General features: G+C 30.3%; 1 protein-coding gene across 2 annotated transcripts in view; it reads right to left on the bottom strand.

Annotated features, from left to right (window-relative positions):
• Positions 1-894: 894 nt before the first annotated feature.
• Positions 895-27,491, bottom strand: part of LOC118182990 (phospholipid-transporting ATPase ABCA3-like) — a 114,614-nt gene continuing 88,017 nt past the window's right edge. For both annotated transcript variants that reach the window (XM_035352388.2, XM_035352394.2), the window contains 4 exons: positions 16,816-17,330; positions 14,154-14,341; positions 8,968-9,138; positions 895-6,657 (listed from right to left, as the gene is read on the bottom strand). In XM_035352388.2, coding sequence (XP_035208279.2) covers positions 6,168-6,657; positions 8,968-9,138; positions 14,154-14,341; positions 16,816-17,330 — 1,364 coding nt within the window. In that variant the 3' untranslated portion in view covers positions 895-6,167. The remainder of the gene's footprint in view (positions 6,658-8,967; positions 9,139-14,153; positions 14,342-16,815; positions 17,331-27,491) is intronic.

The raw sequence follows: 27,491 nt of genomic DNA, 5'->3' as shown, positions 1-27,491 counted from the left end.
TTCAAATTGGAACCATGACAAGCCAAATCTATCGGGACGTCATTCTGGAACAACATGCACGTTTGTTTCGGGGCGTTATGGGCGCACAATTTGTGTTTATGGATGACAACGCCCGTTCTCACCGTGCAAACATCGTAAGCGAATGCCTTCAATCGGAGGATATCACCCGTATGGACTGGCCAGCATTCTCATCGGACTAGAATTCAGTAGAGCACGTGTGGGACATGCTTGGCCGACGAGTTGCAGCCCGTCAATCCTCCCACATGTCTACCGGAACTTCGGAGAGGATTGCTTTTTGAGTGGTGTAATATCCCCCAAGATTAGATCGATAATTTGATACTCAGCATGCCTAGGCGTTGTACGGACTGTATTGCATCGTCTGGGAGACATACAATGTATTAACAATCATACCAACCATGTAATATTGGATTTTTGTAAATAGGTTTTTTTTTTTTTTTTTTTGTAATTTGCTCCAGGGAGAAAAAATCGCTAATTTCTTTAATAATATCAAACATATAGCATCTTTTTTTTGCTCTTTACCTTTTGTTTAATAAATAAGCTTTACAAATAAGTCAAATTTGTTTTGCTTCTAACTCTTCCTTTGCCTGATTTTGCATTATCCTTAATTTATGGACAGGAGTGTATTAACATATGCAGATAATTCTATAACACAAAACCAAGAATATTTTCCATTTTGAAAAATGAAGTTTCTGGTCCTCATGTGAGTGGTTCCGGATAGATTTTATTTTGAAAGGAATCACTATGGGACTTTTATGGAAAAAAGTATTGATCATATGCACAATATTCGCCCAAAATGAACTGACACAGAAAGCAAACAGGAGCTGGAGCATATCATTTTAAATGTTAATGTATTTAAATAAATTCAAATATAACTCAATCTTTGAAAATCTTTATTAGGTTATTAATAACATTAAATTTGATGAAAAGAAAATTTCAATAACAATTTTTCTCAATCTTGGAGAAAATACCACAAGAATAAGTATATATATTTCAGCAGTTTGAATTTTACAACGAAAGGAATACACTTTTAATAGTTTTGAATATTTTTAACATCATCGTTAATCTAGAATAATCAACACTTTATACATTTGGCATATGAAAAATGAGCTAATTTTAAAAGAATAAAAACAGACCTTTCAGCTAGACTAATTGCATATCAGTGTATGAAAAGACTCAAACTAATAGAACTTTTTCGTAAAATAGTTTATCATTGACTTGATTAACTACTATATATATATGTATATTTTGGCAGTGTTATACATAACTTTGGCAGTATTAAATTAAAAAATATTATAGATATATGAAGTAATGCTACAATTTAATTCTAATTTGCAAAAGAATCAGCGTTTATGAGTGCCCGAGCTAGGCTTTGGTACAATCTTTGTGATTCCTAGATTCTGCAGTTCAGCCACTCTTTAAATACTTCAGATTTTGCTGATCGGTGTGGCTGCATCTGTTGCACAGGGTCTGGGGGACGGTCCCTGACGTTTATTGAATTAACTATATAAGAGTTTAGAAATTATTTTTCCCATATAACTAAATATTCTTCAAAAGGCATATGCATTTACAATATTTACGCTAAATTAGTACGTCAACCACAAAATTTTCGAAGCATATTGAGAAATTTTACTAAGAACCGTCCAAGCCTAGTTTTCTATTATTAGTTATCTGTTCAATTTAATTTACTAAATAAACAAAGTGGCAGCTTCCACGCGCAGTAATTTTTTTTCTCATCAGAAAATGAAGATTTTCTATAGGCAATGCCTTTGCAATATATTAATCATATCCAAATGAAAATATTTAATCTGAATTTAAAGAAAATTCTGAGATATCCCTAATCCTTTTCATTTTTTGAAACAAGGAATTTCCAACTAGCAGCAAAAATAAACCCCTATACTTTTTTTCTTTGCATTTCATAGTCTTATCTCAGAAGGCATTATTTTACTATAGTTTTTAATTTTGATTGCTTTGGGAATTAGATAAATTAATTAAGGATGTTGTTAACTGAGACACTGATTTAAAAGTCTGCATTTCAAACTAGCAGTTCAATTTATAACACTGTGAAATCCTTAAACATTTGATCAAAACTTCTCTCAGACAAAATAAAATAGATTTCAAAAAGGCAGTCTTATTGTAAGGGGGCAACAATCTAGTAATAACTAAACTGAGTCGCTACCATTAGCAGTCCATACTATCTCATCTAAGGTTCCAGTAGCATTTTATTTCAGACAGTTTCAGTTCAGTTAAAAAATTCAAAATGAGCACAAAACGGATGATTATCTTCACAATTTCAATCAGAATTTTAGCCATCTATGAGGAAATTTTTAAAAAAAATATTTTGTATGCAGATGGAAAACTTCAAAATAAAACAAGCTTCTTGTGCAATCATATATTTTAACAACTGAACCTCAAGTCATAATTTTATGAAATATATAATTATTCAGAAGATTACAAAATATTTTGACAGTTATTAGCTTGCTTTCTGTTTAAACTGTCATACATTTTTGGTCTTCAATGTATTTTTTTTGCACTTTTCAGTTCTACTTAAGTATTAATTTATGCATATAAGTGTGTTGTTTTTTTGTTATTTTGTCTTTTGCATTATTTTTATTCTAACCTAATTTTTTAGCACTGTTCTATTTATTTTGTCTAAAAGGAACTATGATTTATGATGATAAGATAGACCCATGCTAAAATGATTCAGGGATAGGAGAAATTTCTTTAGTAGTCATATACATACTATATATATATGACTTGTTTATTATATCTATACATTTATACATTAAAATTTGATATTTTAAGTTTTGATAGAGCATTAAACAGTGAAATAGTTTACTAACGCCTTACTTTAAAAGGTGAATTTTAAACTCGAGATAAAAATACATTTATATTTTGAAAAGATTCTGAAACTTAAATGCGCCTACATTACTTTACATTAGATGCGTCAATCTTGCAATCTTAATCTTGTTGCTCCTGCTGCACCTTTGAAGAAAAATATGAGATTAAATTCTATAGCGTCATTTCATTTACTTACTATTACTGTTTTACTGAAACATTTAAAGCAACATATTTTTAACTATATTCATTTTCAGAAGCCTTAAATCCAGCTTAATAGATAGTTAATCAAGTAAAATAAAATTTTGGATTACATCTTAGAGTATGTTAATCAATTTTAAGTGTGCTAATCAAACTGACTGAAATAATATAATTGCACTTATTATTTAACTGGTTAAATTTCACAATGATAATCAAATACCTCTGATTACCTCTGAAACATATTCCTTCACACGATTTGCATTAGAAATCACAGATCGAATTCTGACAGACACTTCTTTTAATTTATGGAAGGGAAAAAAAAAAAATTCCTTCAAGATAATCACTTTGTCAAGAAATACTCTTTGTTCACAAAAGACATTACATACATAAAGTCAACAAGAGTATGTATATTAAAATAGTTAAAAATATTTTGAAAGTTATGAAAAAATATAATAGTGCATTCAGCACTATATTTAAGTATAAATTAATAAAAAATTGCAACAATGAATAATACAGGAATCACAATATTTTAAGTATAAATTTTTAACAAGAACATATACTAAGAAAACAAACAATATGCTATAGGTGTAAAGTTAGAAACAATAACAGAAAAATCACAAGGTGTTAAATATAACTACAGTGAATACAAATTTTATTTTCTTCCCATTTAAAAGTATGGTTGCTATAAATCAACAAAACAAGGAATCTTCACTACTCCTGAAATATATAATAAATGCAAAAACTATAATATTGCACATTACTTGTTACAGATAAATACACAACAAGTTACATACAGCAGAAGTAATCCAGGAAGCTAAATAATGGAAATTTCTTCAATGAATGCTAACCTCTTAAACAAAACACAAATTTGATCTTTTTTCATGCATTTACCATGTATTCTAATATCAATAAATTCTCACATAATCTCCCATACATAAATTACTTTGTGTTATACAATATGATAAATTTAAAAAAACAAACAATTGTATTGCCAAAATTTTAACAAACAGAAAATCATATTCATTTTCATATATTCTGATACATTCCAGAATAAAAGCTTGCCTTTTCAAAGAATAATGATCAAAATTTTATTAAATCCCAAGAAATGAAAGAAAAACAAGAACTATTTAAAAATTTTCATTCTGAAACTATTTAGAAGTACTCTTGATCTAAACAGGACAAATCCTAGAAATACTATGGTTAAACTTTGTTTTCTACTGTATGGTATCACATTTTGTGTGAAAATAACACATATACATTAAAATGAGGAATAACTTAAAAACTATATTAAATATGACCTTCTAAAAGCAACTAAAAAGTCATGATATAAATATGAAGAAAAAATAAGTGACAAAATTTTTGGTTGCTGTATTAATGTGCATATCTAGCAAATACATATATGTATAAAAAATAGCATTTGTTATGACTTATCAATGACTTATCATTTGTTATCAATATGCAGAACTTAAGTTATAAAATATGTTGATCCAAATGTCTGAATTTTATATACATGCATAAAATTATGAAATACTGTCTAACGTTTTTTTTTTGTACTAAAATAAAAAATATGTGGTTATACAAAGGGAATTACAAAACAGCTGCATAACAATTATTCTTACCTACCAATCAAACAGAGAATTCCTCTGAATGTTGTTCATATACTCTTCAGAATATTATACAAATTGACGTTTTATATTTACATATCCCAAATTATTAAAAAGTAGTTACAAATGGTTTTATATATTAGAAAACTTTAATACAAATCCATAAATTTATAATTTTTATGAGTTTCATTTCTCATAAAGGAGAAGGCTCCGGTATAAATAATTAAAAGAATGGTATGAAAAATGAACTTCAATGAATAATGTATTGTCATTATACAAGAAAAACAAATCTGATGCATATTTTTAATATTAGAAATTACCTTATTAAAATTAATGATAGATGAGACGTGAAAACTAATGTCATGTATAAAATTATTACTCTAATTACAAAATTAATCAATGGACTTTAAATAAATACCATAATTACAGCAATTGTCATCAGGCACTAGATTCAATTCCTGACCAAAACAGCATCTCTAGGATTATACTGGCCTATTTGAGTAACATAATTCTGCACTTTAACGCATTTTAAAAAAAATATTGTACCCATATACATACAAAACCTTTGATATATATATATATATATATATCGAAGGTTATACTGCCTTTGTACACCTAATAAAAAAGAAATATTCAGTGTTAGGAGTCATTTTACTTTATACACAGATTCAGATTTATTTATTAAAGGCACTATAGTTAATAATATTATCTTTCCTAGTGCTTTTGCTATACAGTACATGAAGCATACACATTCAGACATACAATGTTTAGTATATTTCAATTAATTCTTAAATTATACATATATATATATATGCAGAAAGAGAGAGAAAGATATAGATATGTACGAGAAAGCAGCTTTCCTAAATTTTTAATACACCAACTGTAAGATTAAAAAAAATTATAATAACATTTCTGAGTTCACCATTTAAATTAGATAATACATTTATTGACCTATGACAACGAGTAAGTAGATTATTACTGTTCAGTCTGAGATTTTCCCTTTTCTTCATCATATCACAATTTAAAGTCATAGAATAGTAATAGAGAGAATTTATTTGTCATAAAAAAAGCTGTATGAAATTATAAACAGATAAAGAACTGAACTCACAAATATCAGACATAAAATTCAAAATATATATATATATATATTAGACATGAACATCATAGATTTACAACAAATAACAATTATAAGTTTAGAAACTCAATCAGATAGATGATTTAATGCACCAGATTTGTGATTCCTTAGACCAACCAAATATACCATTAATAAAAAATTTGAGTTAAATAAGAATGCTAATTATTAAGAATGTAAAGCAACCCAAAACTGATAACAATCAGTAATGATACATTAATTTTTCTAGCTATAATTTAAAATAGGCTAGAATAATTATTTCTCATATTTATACCAGAGACTATTGTTTATTAAATATTATGGCAGGTCACTGGAGCATTAGTAGATTTTTACAGAATATTATCTTAATGAAAAAACTTGTAGATTATCATCTATTACAGTGTTAAAATATCTGCTCCTCGTTGAACCAAGGCAAAATTTAAAAACACTTGCTCAAGAGTTGTCTCTCCCACACTGTAATCTTCAATATTCAAAGACTGTTTAGCTTCTTCCATGCTTCGGAATATCTCAGACCAGGTTAACTGAGGATTTGGAATGTGGTAGTGAAGAAGAGTCTCATGAGCATTCTTTAATGTTGCACTCATGAATGTCCTTTCAACAAAAGCTTTTACATCATCAATATCTTGTAACAAAGGATTACCAGTTGGCAACCATTCACAGGTTGAACTGCCAGCAATATCTGTTACAGTATGGAGTGCATTTTTCATCTGGCAGAAACTCGCAATGGGTCGGCGACCAACTTTTATCATCAAAGTAAATCCTTTTCCAAATTTATTTTTAAGATGTTGTGGGCTACCTAAACAGCAAAATTTTCCATTCACCATAATTACTAAACGACTGCACAGTGCTTCACATTCTTCCATACTGCAAAATATTCAAAAATTATCAGCTAAATTAAACATACTAAAACGAATTTAATTCAGTATAACAGATATCCATAAATAATAAACATAATTCAGTAATTAAATAAATAAAAATTAATAAACATAATTTAGTAATTATGCATCATATCCACAAAAATAATCTATGCAACCTTTACTTTTGCAAACAAAACAAAACAAAGAAAGTATTTTGTAAAAATTATGAAATACAATTTTTTAATAAATTAATAAAGGCAGCACAATGACTTTTGTAGATACCGAGTACACTAGCAACTTTCAAAGTGCATAGATTTGCACATTAAGGGTAGATTTTGAACAATAAAAAAATCTGCTATTGAAAATGAGATAAAATTTATTTAATTTATTAAAGTAAAATACATTAAATGAACATTTAAATTACTTTTACTCTTTAGTTATATATACAGTACAAAGTCTGTAATCCGGACTCATCGGGACTTCGGCGATTTCGGATTAGGGGTTTTTCCAGATTATAGATCATCAATTTAAATCTGGTAAGATGGCATGCAGAAATTATACAATTAAAAATATGAAAATACTCGTAATTTATGAAATAAAGAGATCTAAAGGGTATCAAAATTTACAAAAAAGCTTCATATTTATTTGTTTACTTTATTTAACATTTCTTTCAATGTAAGTTGTTTAAGATGCTTCCACAAAAAATTCAAAAAGTTCCTTTTTCTTGTGTCATATATAGTGGACTTTCCAATGCCATACTTCTCGCATAATTTTGAGATGGACAGGTCTTTATCCATTTTTTACAACAATTCCACTTTTTGTTTAATGGACATTGAAACATGATTTCGCTTTGTAGATCCTTTGGCAGCTCTAGAATTGGAAACTCTTTCTGACATAATCGAAAGTCCAAGGTTAATTTTTATAAAATTGTTCTAACAGTCTGCAAAAAATAATAAGCCGGATCAAATTAGAAGATTAAGGAACAGCGCAATCTGCAACATTAACTGAAATGCCTTAAATAATTTTAGCCTAGCACATGCGTAAACGTATTATGCATTTATGCATGCGCATAAAGTTTGTAGCTTTGAGGTCCGGATTATAGATCATTCTGGATTATGGACGTCCGGATTACAGACTGTGTACTGTACACATAATTCATATACTCAACAAATTTTATATTACATTACAATTTTCAGGGTTATATATGAGAGGTAAAGTTCAGCTAAAATATTGAATTCAAATCTTTAGAAAAAAGATTGTTACAAACATGAATAAATTTTAAAATAAAAACAAATGAAAAAGCAACTTTTAATTTAACTGAAAAATAAGGTTTCTGAAAGTAAACTAAACTGGAAACTTTATGCCAGACATGAATTAAAAATAGGAAACATTTGATAAAGCTTTATATTATTTTATAACCCAAAACATACTTATACATCTGCTTCAACGAATTATACAGCTAATATTAAATTTGATACATATTATAAAATATTAAGTATTATTGGTATAATGTGTAAATTAATTAACATAATTATGTTTCTATTAGCACATTTTAATTATTATTTAATGAAGTTGAACTCTCACATAAAATCTCAAAAACAATTTCGTTTGATTAGAGCATCATAATAATTAAGCATGTGCACGACTCATGCTAATTGTTTCCTTAAATCAACTTTTAGATTCAAAAATCCTCCATGGCAAAACTGCTAAAATTATGTACTCATTATTGGATAGTTTTAAAATTCAATAACTTATGAAAATTTTTTCTCTTAAAGATATACTGGAAAAAAAAAAAAAAAAAAAAAAAAAAAAAAAAAAAAAAAAAAAACATAATAAGAGCCCATAACAATCTGAAATATCCCATAATCAAGGGTATTTAAGTAATACAATTAGATTATTTCATAAACCTTAAAATTTCCATACATTACTTTCTTTAAATCAAAACCACATTTTGCTTTTCCTCCCACCCCTCCAAAAAATTCCATAATCAAAATGCTTATTTTTATCAAGATATAAGCTAAATAAATTATGTTTTGACAAGAGATAAAATAATACAAAACACACACTTTGCAATATGATCATAATTCAGTTCTTAATCAAATTTCATAAAAAAACATAAAATTTATATTTAAGATATCATTTTTCTTTTTAAAAAATTTAATTTCTTTAATGTCAAGAACTCTGATAACCTTTGCGTTAAAGCTGAACAAATACAACGCAGACAAAATCAGTCATTCAGAGTAAAAAAGATATTAGGGATATTGTTTTAATACAAATAAACAAACTGTGCCAAATCCAATCATGAAAACATTAGTACCTATGAGAAGTTAATACAATAGAACGCCCAGATTCTAAGACTTGCAAAAGAGCATTCCACATGCATCTACGTGAAACTGGATCCATCCCCGTGGTGGGTTCATCTAAAAAGACTACTGGTGGGTTCCCAATGAGAGCAACAGCTGTACTCAGTTTTCTTTTGTTGCCACCACTATAGGAAAATAAATATTCAAAAGTTAAGCAAAACTAACAAGAATGAGTGAATGAGAAAGTTCATTGTTCAGTTTATTCAATATGATTAGAGAACACTTACACACAGAAGTAATCTACAGGTATAAAATACAAAAAATGAAAGATATTGTAGATTAGTAGAAACTTTGCAATGAATTCAGATCTTATGAACAAGCAGTAAAAAGTACCATAAAAGTGTAATTTAAAATTTATCTTTCATACAGATAACACTTTTTTGTTTCAAAATGGGTTGATGTGGTTACTAAGTCATGATTCTGGTGTTATCCATTAAAAGAGATATTACCATAGACTCCAACCTTCAGCAAACCTTGTCAGTAGTCAACGCGCGAACGACATTTTTACAACTTTGAAAATGTGCGCGTAGCGTATGTTGTAATTAACCATTCATTAATTTTAAATTAATAATTAATTGTAATCAATTTTATTACATTTAAAATCCATATACATATAAAACTGAATAATTAAAAATATACCTTGTAAATTATATGCACATTTAATTAGAAATTTTCTTTTAACTCCTCAAGCATTCACTAATAAAAAGTACTTCAAATCACTACTAATCATAGAAAAAATCAGAAGCTATAAATCATATCTTTATTCTGGATATGATTTCTACAGGGAAATAAAATTTAAATAACCAAGAATGATACATATAAGTATTAAACAAAATACGCATAATTTATGAATGCAAAGATTTATATGTAGCATGCTTAGCAAGCTTAAGTTCTGATTTTGAGAATGTTTTTTTATAACACAGTTCTTCATTTGCCTGCCTATTTATTTTTTCAATCAAAACTGCTTCAAGAGTTTTAAGACCTAAATTTGGTCGAAATTCCGTCTGATTTTTTTTAACAATAGAAAAAATTCTTTCGCAAGCTGCATTTGAATGAGGTATTATTAAGACAGCAAGCATTACAGAAGGCAATACTTTGTATTTAATACGCCCATTCATATTTTTTAATTTGGCAATTTCTCCCCATGCTATATCAATGCGCAAATCTACAATTTCTTTCAAATTATCTACTTGATACATGGAAAATTCAATTTCTACTTGATTAAGACATTTTTCATCAATAATGGATGGAAAAGTATTCATCAAGTAAAGAACAGATGAAAATGAGACTTCAGTTCTCAAGTTGATGTCAGCAACTTCAGCATGTTTTAGAAATGGATCACTCAGTGGAAATTTATCAATTATATATGAACATGCAGTTACAAAAAAAGCTCGCACAGAATTGAAAAATGATTTCACTTCACTTTCATTCAACTTGGCATTTTTTAAATATAGTCTTGTTTCCGCACCAATCACTAAATTTTCATTTTCTTTTTGTTTACTATACTTCTGAAATGGAATAGACGTTAGAGTAACATCTTCATTTTCTTTAGAAATTACTGATGGTTTTACGAATCTAACAAATAAATTCATTAGAAGTTCAAAAAGTTCTCTTCTCAATTTATGTATATAAGGAGCTTGTTGTTGCAAATTAATATTTACTGTTAAAAACAAAGGCAAAGTATTTTTCAAAAATAACAAGTACAATTTGGTGGTCGGTGACTGTAAAATTTTTTTAATGTTTTGCAATCTCTTTCCTTCATTCTCACTGTTATCTGGTTTATCTCCAAAAAAATTTATCACAGCATCCCACTGTTCCAAAATCCTTGTTATAGATTCTAAAAGAGACAACCATCTCGTACTGCAATATTTCAAAATTTTATGAGATTTTGCATTCTGTCCCAAAATTTGTTGAGCAACTTTGAAGCTATGCTTCCTTTTCGAACTTTTCTCCAAGTAAAAATATATATCTATTATCAACATTTCAATTTCTGAGCCAATTAATTTTTCAGTAGCTTTTTTTGCAGCTATATGCAAGAGGTGGCACGGACAACCTCGGGTGATTATACTTGGTTGATGCATTTTGATAAATGATGCTACACCTTTAAACTTTCCAATCATATTACTAGCATTATCTGAAGAAAATGATAAGGAATTTTTCCATTCTAAACCTTTGTTTTTAAAGTTTTCATTTATACAATTAAAAATACCTTCTCCTGTATTATTCGTGCATTCTAAAATAGAAATCAATGAAGTAATTATCACTCCCTTTTCTTTACTGTAGTATGTTATAACCAATGGGTACAGTTTGTTATCATTGTTATCATTACTTCCATCAGTACTTAGAGAAAATGATGTACTGCACACTGATTTTATAATATCAGCAACAGTATTTTCTGCAAGCGTTTTCATAATAGCAGCAGTTTTGGTATGACGGCAGCTAAATTTTTTTGCTATGGCAGAATCCGGAAACATTGCTTTGAAAAGCTCTTTGGAATGATCCGAAACAGAAAGCGGTAGATTATGTTCAATTAAAAAACGAACAAAATAGCATTCGGCTTTTATAGGATCTGTTTCATCATCTTTTATTAAGAAATTTGTTATTTCTTTAGATTTTACAGTGCCAAGTTCTATATGCTTTTGAGAAAACACATGCCGTTTACAGTCATCTTTTCCGCCATGAGCAACTGAGAAGTCTTTGTTGCATACACTGCAGTGTGCGTGATTCACAGAAATTTCGGACGCTTTAATGCATGGAAATTCTGAAGAATATGAATCTTTAAACTTCTGCTTTGATAATTTTGGCTTCTTCGTTCGAGGCAGCATTATGATTAAAAATCTTTCACCTGATTCACAGTTCACAAGACACACGCTAAGCTCTCGCTGTAAACTACACAATGCAGCCGAATGCAGCCTAAACACGCATCAGCGAGGAACCTGGGAGACAGACAATTGGGTGGAACTATTGATAAGTCGTTAACGGTTGGAGTTACTGATCTACGATTGGCTAATTCTTCAAAACTAGGAACGCACTCAACACGTGATATATGATAACACGAGTATTCAGCCAATCATCGGATGAATTAGTTGGTTCCGTTTTGCGTACTGGTTCTCCTGCTCTTGTTTCTGTAAAATCCGTAGTTTTTTCCATACTTTTCGTAGCTCGTAGTTTTTCATGAATTTCCGTAGAAACTACGGAGAATCCGTAGTAGTTGGAGTCTATGTATTACACACTGAAGAACCAAAACATTATAATCACCTACTCAATAATGCAACCTTTGGCCTGCAAAACAGCTGCAACTTGCCTTGATTCCAGAAGTTCTTGGTAAATGATTCAATATAGGTTGTACCAAATGTCTAAGCAGTGGTCAAGCAAAGTTGAGACATTCTGACATGGTGGAGTTTGAGCTGCCGCACCATGACATACAAATGCGCTACATCAGGTTACGATCTGGTCAGTTAAGTGCCCATAACATTAACTGGAATTCATCCTTATGCTCCTTGAACTACTCCAACACAATTCAAGCTTTGTGACATGGGGCATTGTCCTGCTAGAAGATTCCATTTCCAGTTGGGAAGACAGAAGCTATGTAAGGCTGGAACTGATCTGCAGCTATATTCAAATAGTCCCCAGCTTTCATGATCTGTTCTACTACAATTGAGGCACCCATGAGAAAGTCCCTCAAAGCATAATACTGCCACTACCAGCCTGTGTGACCTGCTGTTCAGGCGGGAGCAATTGTTCACCTCGAAGATTGCGTACCCTGACACAACCACCGACGTGATGAATAAGAAATCGTGATTCAATCATCCAGGCAACTATCTTCCACTCACCAAGAGTCCAGTCTTGATGTTCCCTGTTCCACTGTAAGTGTAGTTGACAATGACGCTAGGTCAACTGAAGCACACTAGTGGAATGTTTGCTGCACAGTCCCCACAGCAGTTAAATACCATTCCTACTTAACCACATGCCCTCCATGTCATCCAGATGAGATCATTGAAAAATGTACAGATGGTCAAGATATTTCGGCTTGTCAGTGTATATATACATATATATATATTTCTATTTAAACTGATATTCCAAACATTCAGTTCCTTAAAAAATACTGACTAAATAAATAATTAAAATTTACAGCAAATACTGAAGATTTCATTAGACTGTTGGAAATTAACTTTGGCTTCTTTCAAGACATAAATTCTCCTAAATAAATTAAAATTTTGTCTAGCATAACTGCATTTATAAAATTAAAGGTTTTTTCCTCAATTTGGTTATATTTAATAAAATTATAGGTTTTTCCTCAATTTGGTTATATTAAAAAAAAAAAAAAAGCAAATTTTTAAAGTTAATCATTTAGTTACAAACAGAAAGAATAAAAAAATTAAGAATAAGCATATTGATGAGTTTGATTTTCATAACCAATGCTTTAGAAATAAAAGAATTAAAATCAAGAAAATAAGTGAAGAAATAGGAATGTTAGTGATAATTTTGAATAGACTGTCATATTTTTCTGAAATTGCTTTAAAAATTTACATAAGTTAACCATAAAAAGTGGAAATTTTCTTTTTCTAGCAAAAATTTTACAATAAGCTCTTTTTAACTTGCCCAGGTTTGACCCCTGGAGAAGGCATGAGTGTTTGTAAGCATGGAGTCTGCTGCAAAATAGCACTCAAAATACAGGGTGAGCCAAAAGTCCTCTTGAGAGGTTGGTAATATGGGAAGAGGGGTGAAAAACACTCAGACCATCTCTTGGGTGTTTCCACTCAAAACTGAAGTGGAATCACACACTTAGTGTGATGAAACTGTACTTGTACAACTAGTGGTGAATTTCGGGTGTCTCACTCACTTCTACTTATATCTGCACTTTATTTATTTAAGACTTTGGGGAAGGCATACTATTTTACAAATTTTTAAGACTCCCCCTCCTCTTAATGAAAAGAAACATTCTTATTCTAAAATATTTTTCAGAGTGTTAATTACGTTATTGATATTATTAAACAATTGTGTTAAAAATGGATAGGTGTTCTACAAGTGAAAAAGCTATCTTGTACTTGTATATTTTTCGTGACACCTATTAAAAAGCAAAGAAACATATAATTGACCCCAAGGAGCAATTAAATATGTAAAAAATTTTTTTCTTTACCTGTAGTCTTTTACTTGCTTGTTAATATGTACTTCAAATGTCAAAAGTTCACTTAAAACTTTAACTTGGTCTGGAATTAGTAATTCAGGTATTCCTCTGAGACGAGCAAATAAAGTTAAAGTTTCTTTTCCAGTCAATTGATCAATTAATGCATCAAATTGAGGGCAATAACCAATTCTACTCTGAACCTGTAAAATAAAAATGTGCAGTTGTTAAGAAATGCAAAATAATAACAAAAATTTATTTTCATGTGTCTTTTCCCCAACTACTTATTTCTGGAGCACAATATATATGTTGTTTCTGGATGTATGTTGTTAAAATTAATTCCAAAATTATTTTAAAAAGTTCTTCTAAAGAATATACAGGAATACGGTGCATGTTTCAAAACTAAATTTTTTAAAAAATTAAGTCTTTCGAGATGAATGATTTTCATTATCCAAAACATAGTGAGACCTAAAATAAAGGAAATTAAAACAAACATTTTAAATTTTCCATTTATACTTTTAGCTATCATAACATTGTCATTCCCTGAAATATAATTATTATTGAAAATTTAAATTTGGTATAAAAAGGCAGAGATTATAAATGAATTATCATAAACTGAATTTGTAACCAATCAGATAAACAGTTATATTAGCAAAATATCAAACAATTCATCATGAAACTTTTTATTGAAACAAGAAATAAAATTATACTTTGCATAGACACATAACAATAAAGGAAATTATTAATGCATTTTATGTAAATATCACAGCTGATAAGGTTAACTGCAACTCAGTTTCATATTTTTCCCATTTTAAGTTACCAAATTTTCCTTATTAATAGTTTTAATGTTGTTTTATAAAATCTTAATTTTGACAAAACATAAATTCTTACCTTTTTTTGGGGGGGGGGGTGCCACTCATCAGTCAGTCCCTTAAACTTTTAAAACTTTTAAGAAACTTTCTAGCTTTTAATTTCCCCAGATTTCTTTCAAATCCATATAGCAATTAAATTAAACAATTAAAAACATATATTTTATTACCTAAATGGTATTATTTAAATATTGTTTCTGTTGCTCATATTTCATAATAGCCTTGTTTAACAATAAATGTGAACTAGTGACATTTTTTGTCATTATTGAAAATTTATGAATATGTCTCACATGCTTATCAGATATCCCTGAGAAATAAGAATTCAAGATGCTTGATGGCTTATGGGCTAAATAAAATCTATGTGAAAATTTTAAAATTAATTTATCAATTGGTGTTTGTATGATTAATTAATAAATATCCACACAAAATTTAATTTTGATACATTATTAGAATTAGAAAATGTTACTTTTCTGCTCATTTAATATAACATGCTCCTCCAAAGAGAGTATTATTACTGCATTGTTGATGTGTTTTTGATGCCGCAAATAAACGGAGTTAAAATTGTGAAAATAAAGACTTTTCCCTCCTAATTAAGGACTTTATGTATCTTAGAACAAACTTTCCCTTTTCCTTCCAACCAATTTCTATAATTATAACTTCCAGAATTCTTATTCAGCAATTGCTCCTGCAACATTTTTGAGGAAAAATTGCCTTTTTAGGAAATTTTATTAATGTATTGCAGATAAAATTTTCAAATAATGAAAAACAAATATAATACTTCTTAAAAATGAAAATAAAAACTAATTTAATAGTTTCATTTACATCAAAATAATTATAGTTGTGCTTGCAATAAAAAGTACCTTTTGTCTGGCAGTTATCTGCAGAACAATTTTCTCTATTTGCTAGATTAAGGAAATATCTCGCACATAGCTGAATCGATTAAAGGGTTAATTATATATTACATGAATGTAGTTATTAATTTTTGTTTCTACCTGTATCTAAATTTAAAACAGATTAAAACAATTTGTATATTAGATTTATTTTTTTTGATGACTGATGCAAGAAAACAAAATCAAGTATGTTTTTTGAGTAATACATTTTCTAATGCATACAGCACTATAGTCATACATTTAAATGAAATTCCCTAACATTGATTAAGCAATTTAAAATTAAGACATATAATGCCGTTTAACTACCTATAGAATGCCATTTTTTACACAGACTTTTAAGTCATAAATTTCTCATAGTATATGAATCAACAAACATGCAATACATACTAATAAAAAATAAAGAGTATTAGTTCCTAATATGTTGCATAAAATAAGAAAATTTAAATGCCTTTTTTACAAAAGATTTCAATGCATTTTTATTTACATTTAAATAATTTGAATGTAGTTTTTAATCTTTTATTTTATCCTCTCAATGTTTTTGTTAGAATTATAAAAATGAGAAGCAAAGGGCGAGAAAAACCTGTTTGAAGAAATATAATTACAGGTATAATATGTAGTTTGGTGAAATTTACAGCTACCTTATATCAAGAAAGAATAAATTTTCTGGATCTCTGTTATTAAAGGTTTCAAATATACTTCTTTCATTTTTTTTAAATGCTATGAACAATTAAATAAATGTTTATAGAATACGATTTGCTTCATCAATGACAAAATTAGATTTAAATAATTTTTGATAAAATTCCCCTAAAAACATTTTTTAAGGCTAGTCAATGTGAATTCTATATTAAAGGTTAACTTCAAATCTGTTTAAAAATTATAAAGCTGAAGAAGTTAATAAAAAATTAAGAAAGGTGGTACCTTCCTACTTTCCTTCTTGATATTATAGCCATCTACAAAAACATCTCCTGATGTTATGGATTCATCACCAGTTATCATTTTGAATGTGGTAGTTTTACCAGCTCCATTCAAACCAAGCAATCCAAAGCATTCTCCCTTTCGAACCCCAAATGTCAATTTGTTAACCGCAAGTAATGAACCATACTGTTTTGTCAGAAGTCTAACAACTAAATGATTTGTTGCAAATTGGTTTATGAGAGAAGTATTCAAAATATTTAATCTTTCAGCTCTGACATCATCATCTTCAATTACATCTTTTTCAATAGTGTCTTCAACAGATGAAATGCTACTGGGCCTTATTTTATGGCTTTTAATTTTATATCTGAGGTAACGTAAGAAGTTCATTTCACATAAAATAAGTAATGATGTAAAAACTACACTCTGAAGAACAAAGAACAGCAGCTGTTTTCCAATTCCAGGAGAATTCAGGGAAAGATAATTTTCTTCCCATGGAATACAAGTGTCACCACATTTACCTTAAAGAAAAAGAATTTCATTAATTACATTTTCAAAGTTATAAAAAGATATAATAATGGAATTATGATAATTAAAATATGCATTTAAGCAAATAACAGTAATAACAAACATTGTTCTTTCTACTTTACTAATCCCGTCTTTGCTTACCACCAAAAACAGAAAACATTATTCTTATGAACAATAACTATCTTCTCATGATAACTCTATATTTTTTAGAATTCATATTTATATAAAATATTTTTTAAATCAAAAAGAGGCCATTACAAAATGAACCTGAAACAAATTTAAAATGTGGCAACAGAGTGAAATAGTCATGGGCTAATATATAAGAGATGGATAAGAAATATTTATAAGTAACAATGTTTTTGTGAAATAAGACATTCATTTACAAAATAAAATGCATTAAATTTCCTTAATGTAATCACTTTCCACATGTATAATTTTTTATCAGATATATGGATAATGCTAGATGAGACCAACAGAACCTTTTTTGGGTTATGTTGGCCAGTGGCATAGTGAGCATAACTGGTGCCTGGGGCAAAATACCTTTCTGGTGGCCCCCCCCCAAAAAAACATTTGCAGTAATATAATGTATAGAATATACTCATAATACCTAAATAATACAAATAATAATAAAATGCTAACTCTGCCTTAAAATACTCTAAAATATATTAAGAACAGTCACTACCTAACAACACTTCTACGAAATGCTATAACAGTTTTTCGGGATAATAGACTCAGGCTTTAAATTTGAGACAAAAAATCTAGTAAAAAAAAAAAATCAAAACTAGCATTGGATTTGTAAACGTATCTGTGTTGGTGGAAAAATCAGACATACGATGATCTATAATCAGTTAAATGGGTATAATTTATTTTACATATTTATATAATTGTTTTAAAAAATTTATAATTTTTAAATAATAAAAAGGTTAATATATATTATAGATAAGTAAATATATTTTTAACAATAATATTATATTACAATACATTAATACAATTAATTACTATGTATACATTTTTCTTGCCTTGGATGAAGCAAATTTTTCAATTACTTCATCTAAGTCAATCATTTCAAATTTTTCTCTTTTCACATTTAAAAATGTTAGATCACTTATGCAATCTTGTTTCATTGGTGATTGTAAATATGTCAAAATTAATTTTAATTTACTGAACAAACATTCACAGCATTTAGTAACAAAATAGTAAGGAGTATTTGAAGTGCGACTCTTAGGTTTAAAAAAACATTTTCTCCATATGGGAGTTTTAGGTTCAATTTCTTTTCTACTGTAGAGTAACATCTTGCAATCACATACACTGCTCAAAACAATTAGGGGACATTGCGAGTTTGGTATGAAATAACCATAAATCGACGATTTTTTTAACAAAAGGAAATAGAAGAGGTTATAAAGGAAAATTATAATGTTTACAAAGTTGGGAATATGCAAATTTAGTCTGTGACGTCGAAAACTATGTGTTTTAGATAAGGAGTGAAAAGTGATCTGCAACATTCCTTTTGCAGTAGGAGATTAAAAGCAATTGACACACGTTGAATAGACAAGAAGAGAACGTTGAATGAAGACACGTTGAATGTTTTGTAGTAGTGAATATGATGTTTCAGCAAAGTGACTTAGTTGAATCGCTAGTCTGAAGGCCATTGGTCATTTACGCATGGTCAAATGCAACCCATTATAGTGGAAGCATTAGGAGTTTCTCAAAATGTGATTTCCAGACTAAGGAATTGGTTTTTGGAAACTGGAAATGTTTGCCGTAGATCGGGACAAGGTCGTATGCTTGCAACAGCACAAAATGAGAATCGGTATTTAACACTTAGGTCAGAGGCACTACTTCAGATAGAGGCACTACCGGTACCAGAGTTTCAACTCAAACTATTCAAAACCATTTCCACCATATGGTTTGTATGCTTGCACACTTATGGTTTGTGTTTTGTTGACACAGGTCCATTGTGCTATCGGTAGAAGGTGGGCACAGGAGCATCTCATATGGGGATGAGATGAGTGGAACAACGTGCTCACGGATGAGTTCTACTTTAGTGTACAACCTCACACTAGCTGGATTCTCATCCAGAGAGTACCCCGTAAGTAATATTCCTCCATTTGTGCATGAAAGTGTTCTATTTGGCTGAAGTGGAGTGATGATCTGGGTCATTACTTCTGTCAACGGCCATACCAACCTGCACATTATCAGGAATGGAACAGCAATGGCTCAGTAATATAGGGATGAGATCCTCCGACCAATTGTGCTCCTTCACACTGTAGCAGTCAGGGGCTGAATTCATTCTCATGAACAACAATGCCAGGCCCCATCGGGCTCAGCTAACGAATAATTTTCTTTTCGATAAAGGAATCCTTCAAATAGATTGGCCAGTATATTTCTCAGTTACAAATCCAATAGAACATGCTTGGGACATTCTACAGAGAAGGGTTGCTAGTCGCTTATCACCTTCAGAAATAATTCAGGAGTTAAAAAGCTGTCTTCTACAGGAGAGGGAGAGAATACCCCAGTCTCTTATTGTTAACCTCATTCATTCCACACTTCGTAGTTGAGCGACAGTGCTTTTGATCAGGGAAACCATACCCCTTATTGAAACTCATTTGTATCTGAGAAAATACATTTTTTGTTTACTTGTATAATATGCATAGATTGTACATTTTTTATTTACTGACACATTTCATCAAAATAATTTTAATTATTCTTTGTTCATTGCTTCTTTTTCTTTTCTTATATCTTATAACACCTACACATCATATATCACTCACCAAAACATTTCCTCATCCACAGTTATATCCAAAATCATAATATCTCTTAACTGTTTTGAGCAAAATATTTCGACATAGAGTTCTATTCCATTAAACTCTGTATTATAAAATTCATCCAGGTTTTTACAATTCTTTACAAGATCATTATCAACATTATTCTTGTTTAATATATTTTCAACATTTAATAAATAGAAAAATTTGGAATTAAGATTACTTAGTCATGTAAATTGTGTACTTATTTCCTGCTGCAGATGATCGGGAATGCTTTTCATAATGTGAGAAATTTCCCTTTCTGCAGAAAGGCCAATATCTCTAGCCAATACTCCAGGCATTTTTCATCGTCTTCTAACATGAAATGTTGTATCAATACCCGATATTCAGTAAAGAGATATTACTTTTCGCAGATCTCATCTCGAAGTTCTACAAATTCACTTGCTAATGATTCATGATCAAGCAATGCTTCTCTAAAATTCATTTTAAGATCTTATAATCTTAGCTGCATACAATTAGTTCTCAAGATTTCATGCCAGAAATGGACTTAAATTATGAAATTAAAATTCAGTGTATTTTGTAATTAAATTGTAGCTTCACTTCTGGTGTCACTTGGGTAGAACTGTCCTCTGCTAATTTTTCTAATAGTTCTACTAATTCTTCCAGCTCATCGGTAGTAACACTAAACTGCTTGTGCTCTGGCACTCTATTTTGTTTCAGATTCAGGTTTAACAGTTTTCTTTAAAGCAATTTTAAATTCCCATTGTAATGTTTGTTAATGAAATCTGATGATTGGAAATTATACTTTCAATTGAGGCTGCATCTTTAGCATGTACTTCAATAAATCCCCGAAAAGATCCTTGGGTAGAAACTTTTCTACTGGTAAAATCAGTATCTACATACCTAAAAACTTGCGACATTTGCTGTCGATGAGTGATATTGGGAGTCAAGCTAAATAAAAGTCCCTAATATTTATTTCTTTTGATGTGGCTTACTATTTGATTATTATAATTTAGTGGCCAAATTAATAATAGTTCAAGGTTGAAGGGCTTATAAAAGACTACAATGTATTGTTTGTTGTCGCTTTAAAATAACAAGCGTGAGCTGTACGTGCATTTCATAAAAAAAAAAAAAAAAAAAAAAAAAAAAAAAAAAACACTATTTGATTAAAATAAAGTGTTTGGAAAGAAAGAAGAAAGAGCGTTTTGCATAGGGAGATATTTGATTGATTTACTGTAAACATTATTACAGATCACCAAGAAAGGAAATAATTAATTATATTACAATAATTATTGATTTAAAACTTATTTCTCAGAAATTGATCAAAATAAAAATTTTAATTTTCCAGAAAATCTTGTTTGTCTTGCGAACCATTTGTCACTCCTCTGCAAATGGTGCTCAGGGCATGATAGACCCCCTTGCCCCCCTCCCACTGTGCCACTGATGTTGGCTCTTATCAGGACTTAAAAGAGAAGGGCTAGCTCATAGAGCTTTTCCCCCTGAAACAGGCAGTGGGGAGTGATGATGTAGCAATGATGCCACTGAGCACGGAGATGCAATTGACAACATAGAAATTAGCATTTTAAATTTGAAGAACCAGCGTTTAAAATGAGCTGTGTGTGAAAGATAGCTATAATTTGGAAGAGACAATGTTACTGCAGTATGCATTTTACACTGAACATTAAAAAATTTAATAGCACTTACTCAATTTTAAAATAATAGATAAAATGCGCTACTCTTAGCATAAAGTTCTTTCTTTTTTTTTTCTTTTTTTTTAATTCGCAGGATTTTTTTTTCTTTAAATGCCTGTTTGTTTCTAATCATTTCTTTATCTGCATGTTAACTAAGAGAACTGTACTACTCCTTCTAAGATAACTATAATAACAGCTATTTAAAATTAATCAAAAAACAACCTTAAATTGGCATAGTTTTAAACATGTATGATTATATATGGCAAAATTTCTGCTAATTTAAGTTTGAGTTTCAGCCTAATTGTAAATTTTACATTGGCATATTTTTCTCCCGATTCAATATAATAACATATATTATTTTTTTTAAATAATTTTGTAACTTAGGCTTACATCAATAATTCATTTAAATAAATACATGTAAGATTGTTATCTTAATTTAGACAAAACAACTTTACTCACAGTACCTAAAAAATATTATTTAATTTTTCAAAAGTGGGAGTTAAGGGGGCAGGTCTTCTTATGCAAATTACTTTAATGTTATACTTTATATATATTTTATCTAGAATGCTAAGCTAGCGCAAAATCGAATCAATAATAACAGAGGATACAATAAAAATAACTGTAACAACAACTTAACAGAATTAGTTCTCATTTGAAATATGCTTTATGCTATTAACTTCTAAAATGTCATCTAGAAATATTTCAAATCAAGACACATTATATATGCTTACTTGTACAGTCGCAATGCAACTACAAGTTGTTGAAACATTATTTATTGGCTGCCATATTCGAAGCAATCCATTTTTTTTTTTGCCTTTTGGGTTGCTTTTCTTTGGGAAAAAACATATGCATTTCTATTTAAGAAACGTATTCTAATAAAAGTTCACACTCTGCAAAATAAACAAATTGCTTCTCTGTTAACTTCAGGATAATGTTTCTCCAGTTTATTAATTAAAGAGCCAATTACATGCTTCCCTCTATAGTAAGTTGTACCATGAACTACACAAAATAAGTTTTCGAACTCATAAACTGTATTCATCCATGAATGAGAAGGTGTAGTCAAACCTCCTAAGGACAAAAATTTAATCCTTTCTGAATTAAATATTGGTTCATCAGCACTATTTTTAGATATTGTTCCCAATGTTCTTTGTCTCGCACACGATAGGCAATATAACCTGCAACATATGTTAATGCTTCTTTTTCGGCGGTCGAAAATTGTCTGTTGGAATTCAATTCTAATTATCAAGCCATAGGTGAAGGTTCCTTTATGAAATCCAAATCCAAATCATCAATAGTATTTAACCCGCGAGCACACGCACCGATCCGACGAACACGAAAACACGCGCCGGGTATGTCATACCCGACTAAAAAGTTTGTAATTAAAAATTTGCCGAATAAAATTAATCGGTTTTTAAAAGAAATTAAAATGTAAAACCAAGTTAATACTTCATTTCAGACAAAATATGAAAGAATAAGGAAAGGTAAAATTATTTACTTACAATTTTTTTAACATTGTTTACAAAATGAGGTCATATGTTCCATACATATACTTTTGCTGCAATTTTTACAAATGAATCTAATCTTTCTATCTTTTTTCTTGGGGCACTCTATACACCTCTGGTAAATAATTTTAGGTTTTTTTGGGGATGGTTCATTGTGTTAACATGTTCATTGGTGGTCAGTGTTTGTCTAGAATCAGGAACTACAGATGCTGGTCAGTGTTTGTCTAGAATCAGGAACTACAGATGCTTGTCGTCGTTCATTTTGAACACTTTCTATTAGCTGCATCCCTAAGGCTTTGAGAAAAGTACGCCTGGTACGGTATTCCATTGGTGGTTCCTTCTTTGATAGTAGAATTATTCTTGCATTAATGGCAGCCACGTTTTACACTGAAAAGAAAATCACCATAGGCCATCGACGTGCTACTCTTGCTGTAGAATACGCAGCTGCCATCTCATCTACAAGATCGACTGCTCCTTTTGTCATGTTATAGAATGTAATGATTTCAGGATTTTTAGATTCCCCAGTAGATTCATCGATTTGATCGCCGGAATGCATTGTTGATAACAGGAGCACACTCTTATTTTTTTTCAGCACATAAGATACAAGTGTTGCTTCTTTCTGAAAACCAAAAATTGAAGAATATACTTCTCTTTTCTTTGCCAGAAACTCAGGGGGGATTTCTCTGTTATTTTTACGCATTGTACCTACTATCGTAATTTTCTTCTTTAGGAGATCTTGAGATAATTCATATCCTATATACCAATTATCAACTGTTAAATTTCGACCAGAGTTGTATAAGGGCCTTATTAAACGTTTGAAAACTTCGCTTGCACCTTTTAAAACTTGAAATGGCCCATCTGGTTGTTTACCAGCATAAATTTCCATACCCCAGGTATAAAATACCTTTGCGTCTACAAGAGCAAATATTTTTATGCCATACTTTGATGGCTTGTTGGGCATATATTGTTTGAAGGAACAACGACCTCTGAATGATTCCAACTTCTCATCAATGGTCACATACTCTCCTACAGTATAAGCCTTTTGGCAATTTGTGACAAAATTTCCGAAAACTTCTCTGATCGGAGCTAATTTATCAGCATTTCTTCTACTGGGACGATCTCTAATGTCATTAAAACGGAGGCATCGTAAAAGAAAGAGGAATCGGTTCACTGGCATTGTTTCCCGAAATATGTCCGTTCCCGTTCCATCTGTTGCCCACAAATCTCTTCGTTCACATGGGATGATTTATAAACTCCACATAAATACAGCAATCCAATTAAAGCTTTGATTTCCAACTCATTTGTTGCTTTCGCATCCAGTTCACGAGTGAAATTTCCACGTACTGAATCAATATAAATATTTGTATCGTCGACAACATGTTTTAACATATTTTCATCGATAAGCAGTGACCAGGAAACTAAAGGTGTTGACAGTCTTTAGAATACTTCGTATTTTCAGGGAGTTTAGTTATAATATTTTTGGCTCCAATTCTAACATTAGTTCGGAATTTATTTTTGTTCCATTTTACTCCATTTTTTCCAACAAATTCATTGCTACATTACAAAGTTTCATTTTCTGTTTCTGTATCTGAATCACTACTCTCTATGGATGAATCATAATTACTATTATATTCCTCGTCATCAACATCTTCATTGTCTTCACTAAATGAATACTCATCAGAAGAAACTGTTTCAAGAAGTTCTCATTTCTCAATCTTTTCATCTCTTCATTGTAAGGAATATACGGTGCCATGCTTACATTTCAAGAAAAACCTATACTAAAAGCTTGAAAATGAGAAGTGTGAAGTGACTCACTGAGAAACGCGAGTACACGCGCGGGTATGACATGCCCGAGCAATGCTGTTCCTAAAAATCCGTTGCACCTGTCACCTCAGGAATTTCCCCCATTTAAGTATGTGACCTTGAATTCAGCTACACCAAGTTTCATCCTTTTATGAAAGAATGGGTGAGAAATATACAAAAAGAAAAATGCACATGGGTATGACATACCCGTTGCATGTGCTTGCAGGTTAATGGAAAAGCATCTTCCTCCTCAGTTTTCAAAGCCCTTTCAAGTATTTCTGATGTTAAATATGAATCAATATTTCTGCTTTCTTTAGTCATGCATACTTTTGAAGATAAATTTGGCAGCTTATTAGCAAGTATTAATTGCTTTAAGCGGCGTATAACTTCACTAGGTGATGGATGGTCATTAAACCTACCAAGCCCTCGAATCTGACTAAAGAGACTTTCAAGTGCATCATGAGTTAATCTAGAGGTTAAAATATATTTAGCATCATATGATGATTTCAAATCCTGGTGTAGGCCAAAAAGAGAATTTATTGAAATTATTATTCCTTTTTGGAAAGGCAGTAAGTTGGCTTTTCCCTGAACTCTTAATCCACTAATTACTTTCTTCATTAATTCCAAAACTTGAATTTGTTTTTCATGATGTTCATTTAATCCAAATGCTGCTTTAAGTATTTTATCTGAAGGAGGGTATGGCTTGGTACTATTCATAATATCGACAAAATTGTCGATTAACTCAAAGAAGTCAGATGCTTTTTGATTTCCTGTGAGGTGGAGTATACCTTTTGCGGTAGTTCTTGAAAATAATGTTTTCGTTGGAGCGACTTTTTGTCTCTCGTTTCCCTTGACCATTAAATAATTTGGTTTTAGTTTGCGACACAATTTAATTTCTCCTGAATCTTTATTTAAAACCTCTTTAATAATATCAACATTTAAAACAGGTCCATCTTCTAAAACAAATCCTTTATCTAAAAAGTGGTTTCTCAGTAATTTGAGGCAGTGTGCTAAATCTGCGAAAACCCACATTTTTTTTTTGTTTGCAATACTGGATTTGGAAACTGAGAACTATTAATCGAAATTTGTAACTCTTTCCACAAAGTACTAGATTGTCCTAAATCAGACACTATTGCTTTCACTTCTACTCCAGATGATTGAATATGTCTTATGAGTGAAAAAAGAAGTTCTTTCTTCATTGGAGTGTTAAAATAAAATAAATATTGGTTGTTTCCATTGTAAAATGAGACCTCTGATTAAAACAAACTGCACTTTTTGAAAAGGACCGAGAATTTGGTCCAGTTTAGAGTCATAGCAGAGTTAGAGTTTAAGTGCATTTCGTCGAAACTGAGAAGGCATATTTTTTCTACAGAATTCAAATATTTGCATCTTTCCTTCATTACAGCAAGAACATCACTCTGAATTCCTGGACTACATGAAAATTTAGCGCACCATCTCTTTAATGTGCTAGTGCTAGGTAAAGGAATTCCCATTTTTTTCTTTCCAAAAATCGTAGCTTTTAGATTACAGAGCACTTATGACGATGCAACGTGAAATATCTTCACTAGTCCACCTGATTTTTTCCTTCTTTTCTAGCAATGCGTTAATCTGCGTCTTTGTAAAAATATGCTTTACACGTTTTCCAAATTCTCCGATCTGTGCTGTTTTTTCCTAAATTTGGCTGTTTGGGATTTTAATTTCTGAATTTCCGATACAAATTTCTTTCTAAATATCGTCCACCTTCTTTGTCGCTGAGCAAACATTCTAAAATTTTTCTTATCTCTATTTTTCAATGGTTTATTATAATTTTCTAAGGATATTATTTTGTTCTTCAAATTATCAATACATTCTAGTTTATCTTTACACTTAGGGCATTCAGGAATATTGTCACATAGGGCATTGTCACTTGAAAGTTTTATTTCAAAATCATTCACATTTGATTTATTATTGTCAGCTTCAATTTCGTTCTCAGCCTCAAAATGAATTTTCTTTGGGCTTAATTTGTGTAGTCTTTCAGAAGCATTCTGCATTAGTTTTCTTTTCAAATGTCTCCCATTTCTTGGTGTTATTTCGTTTACTGCACATGATAAATTTAATTTCGGCACAGTATTGCATTTCAACAGTTTCTTTTGCGGCAATCCAAGCAAGCAATTTCTCATGTCATCTTCATAATCACTGCACAGAAAATGTTTGCTGCAAATTCTTGCGTTTTTCAAATCAATAGAATCCTGTCTTCAACATTTATGTATCCATTCTTTCGTCAAAAGCAAATTGTCCTTTGCGAAACCATGAAATACAATATCTCTTCCTTTCATATTTCTGTAAGTGTTACGACACGTTGCTACAGCACAAGAAGCCATATTACATAAAGGATATTTTAAATATAGAACTTAAAA

This window comes from Stegodyphus dumicola, chromosome 10, assembly GCF_044657685.1.
Source record: "Stegodyphus dumicola isolate Sdum_Otavi_A_Nest chromosome 10, ASM4465768v1".
Classification (NCBI taxonomy): domain Eukaryota; kingdom Metazoa; phylum Arthropoda; class Arachnida; order Araneae; family Eresidae; genus Stegodyphus; species Stegodyphus dumicola.
This window is presented reverse-complemented; position numbering and strand designations above follow the sequence as displayed.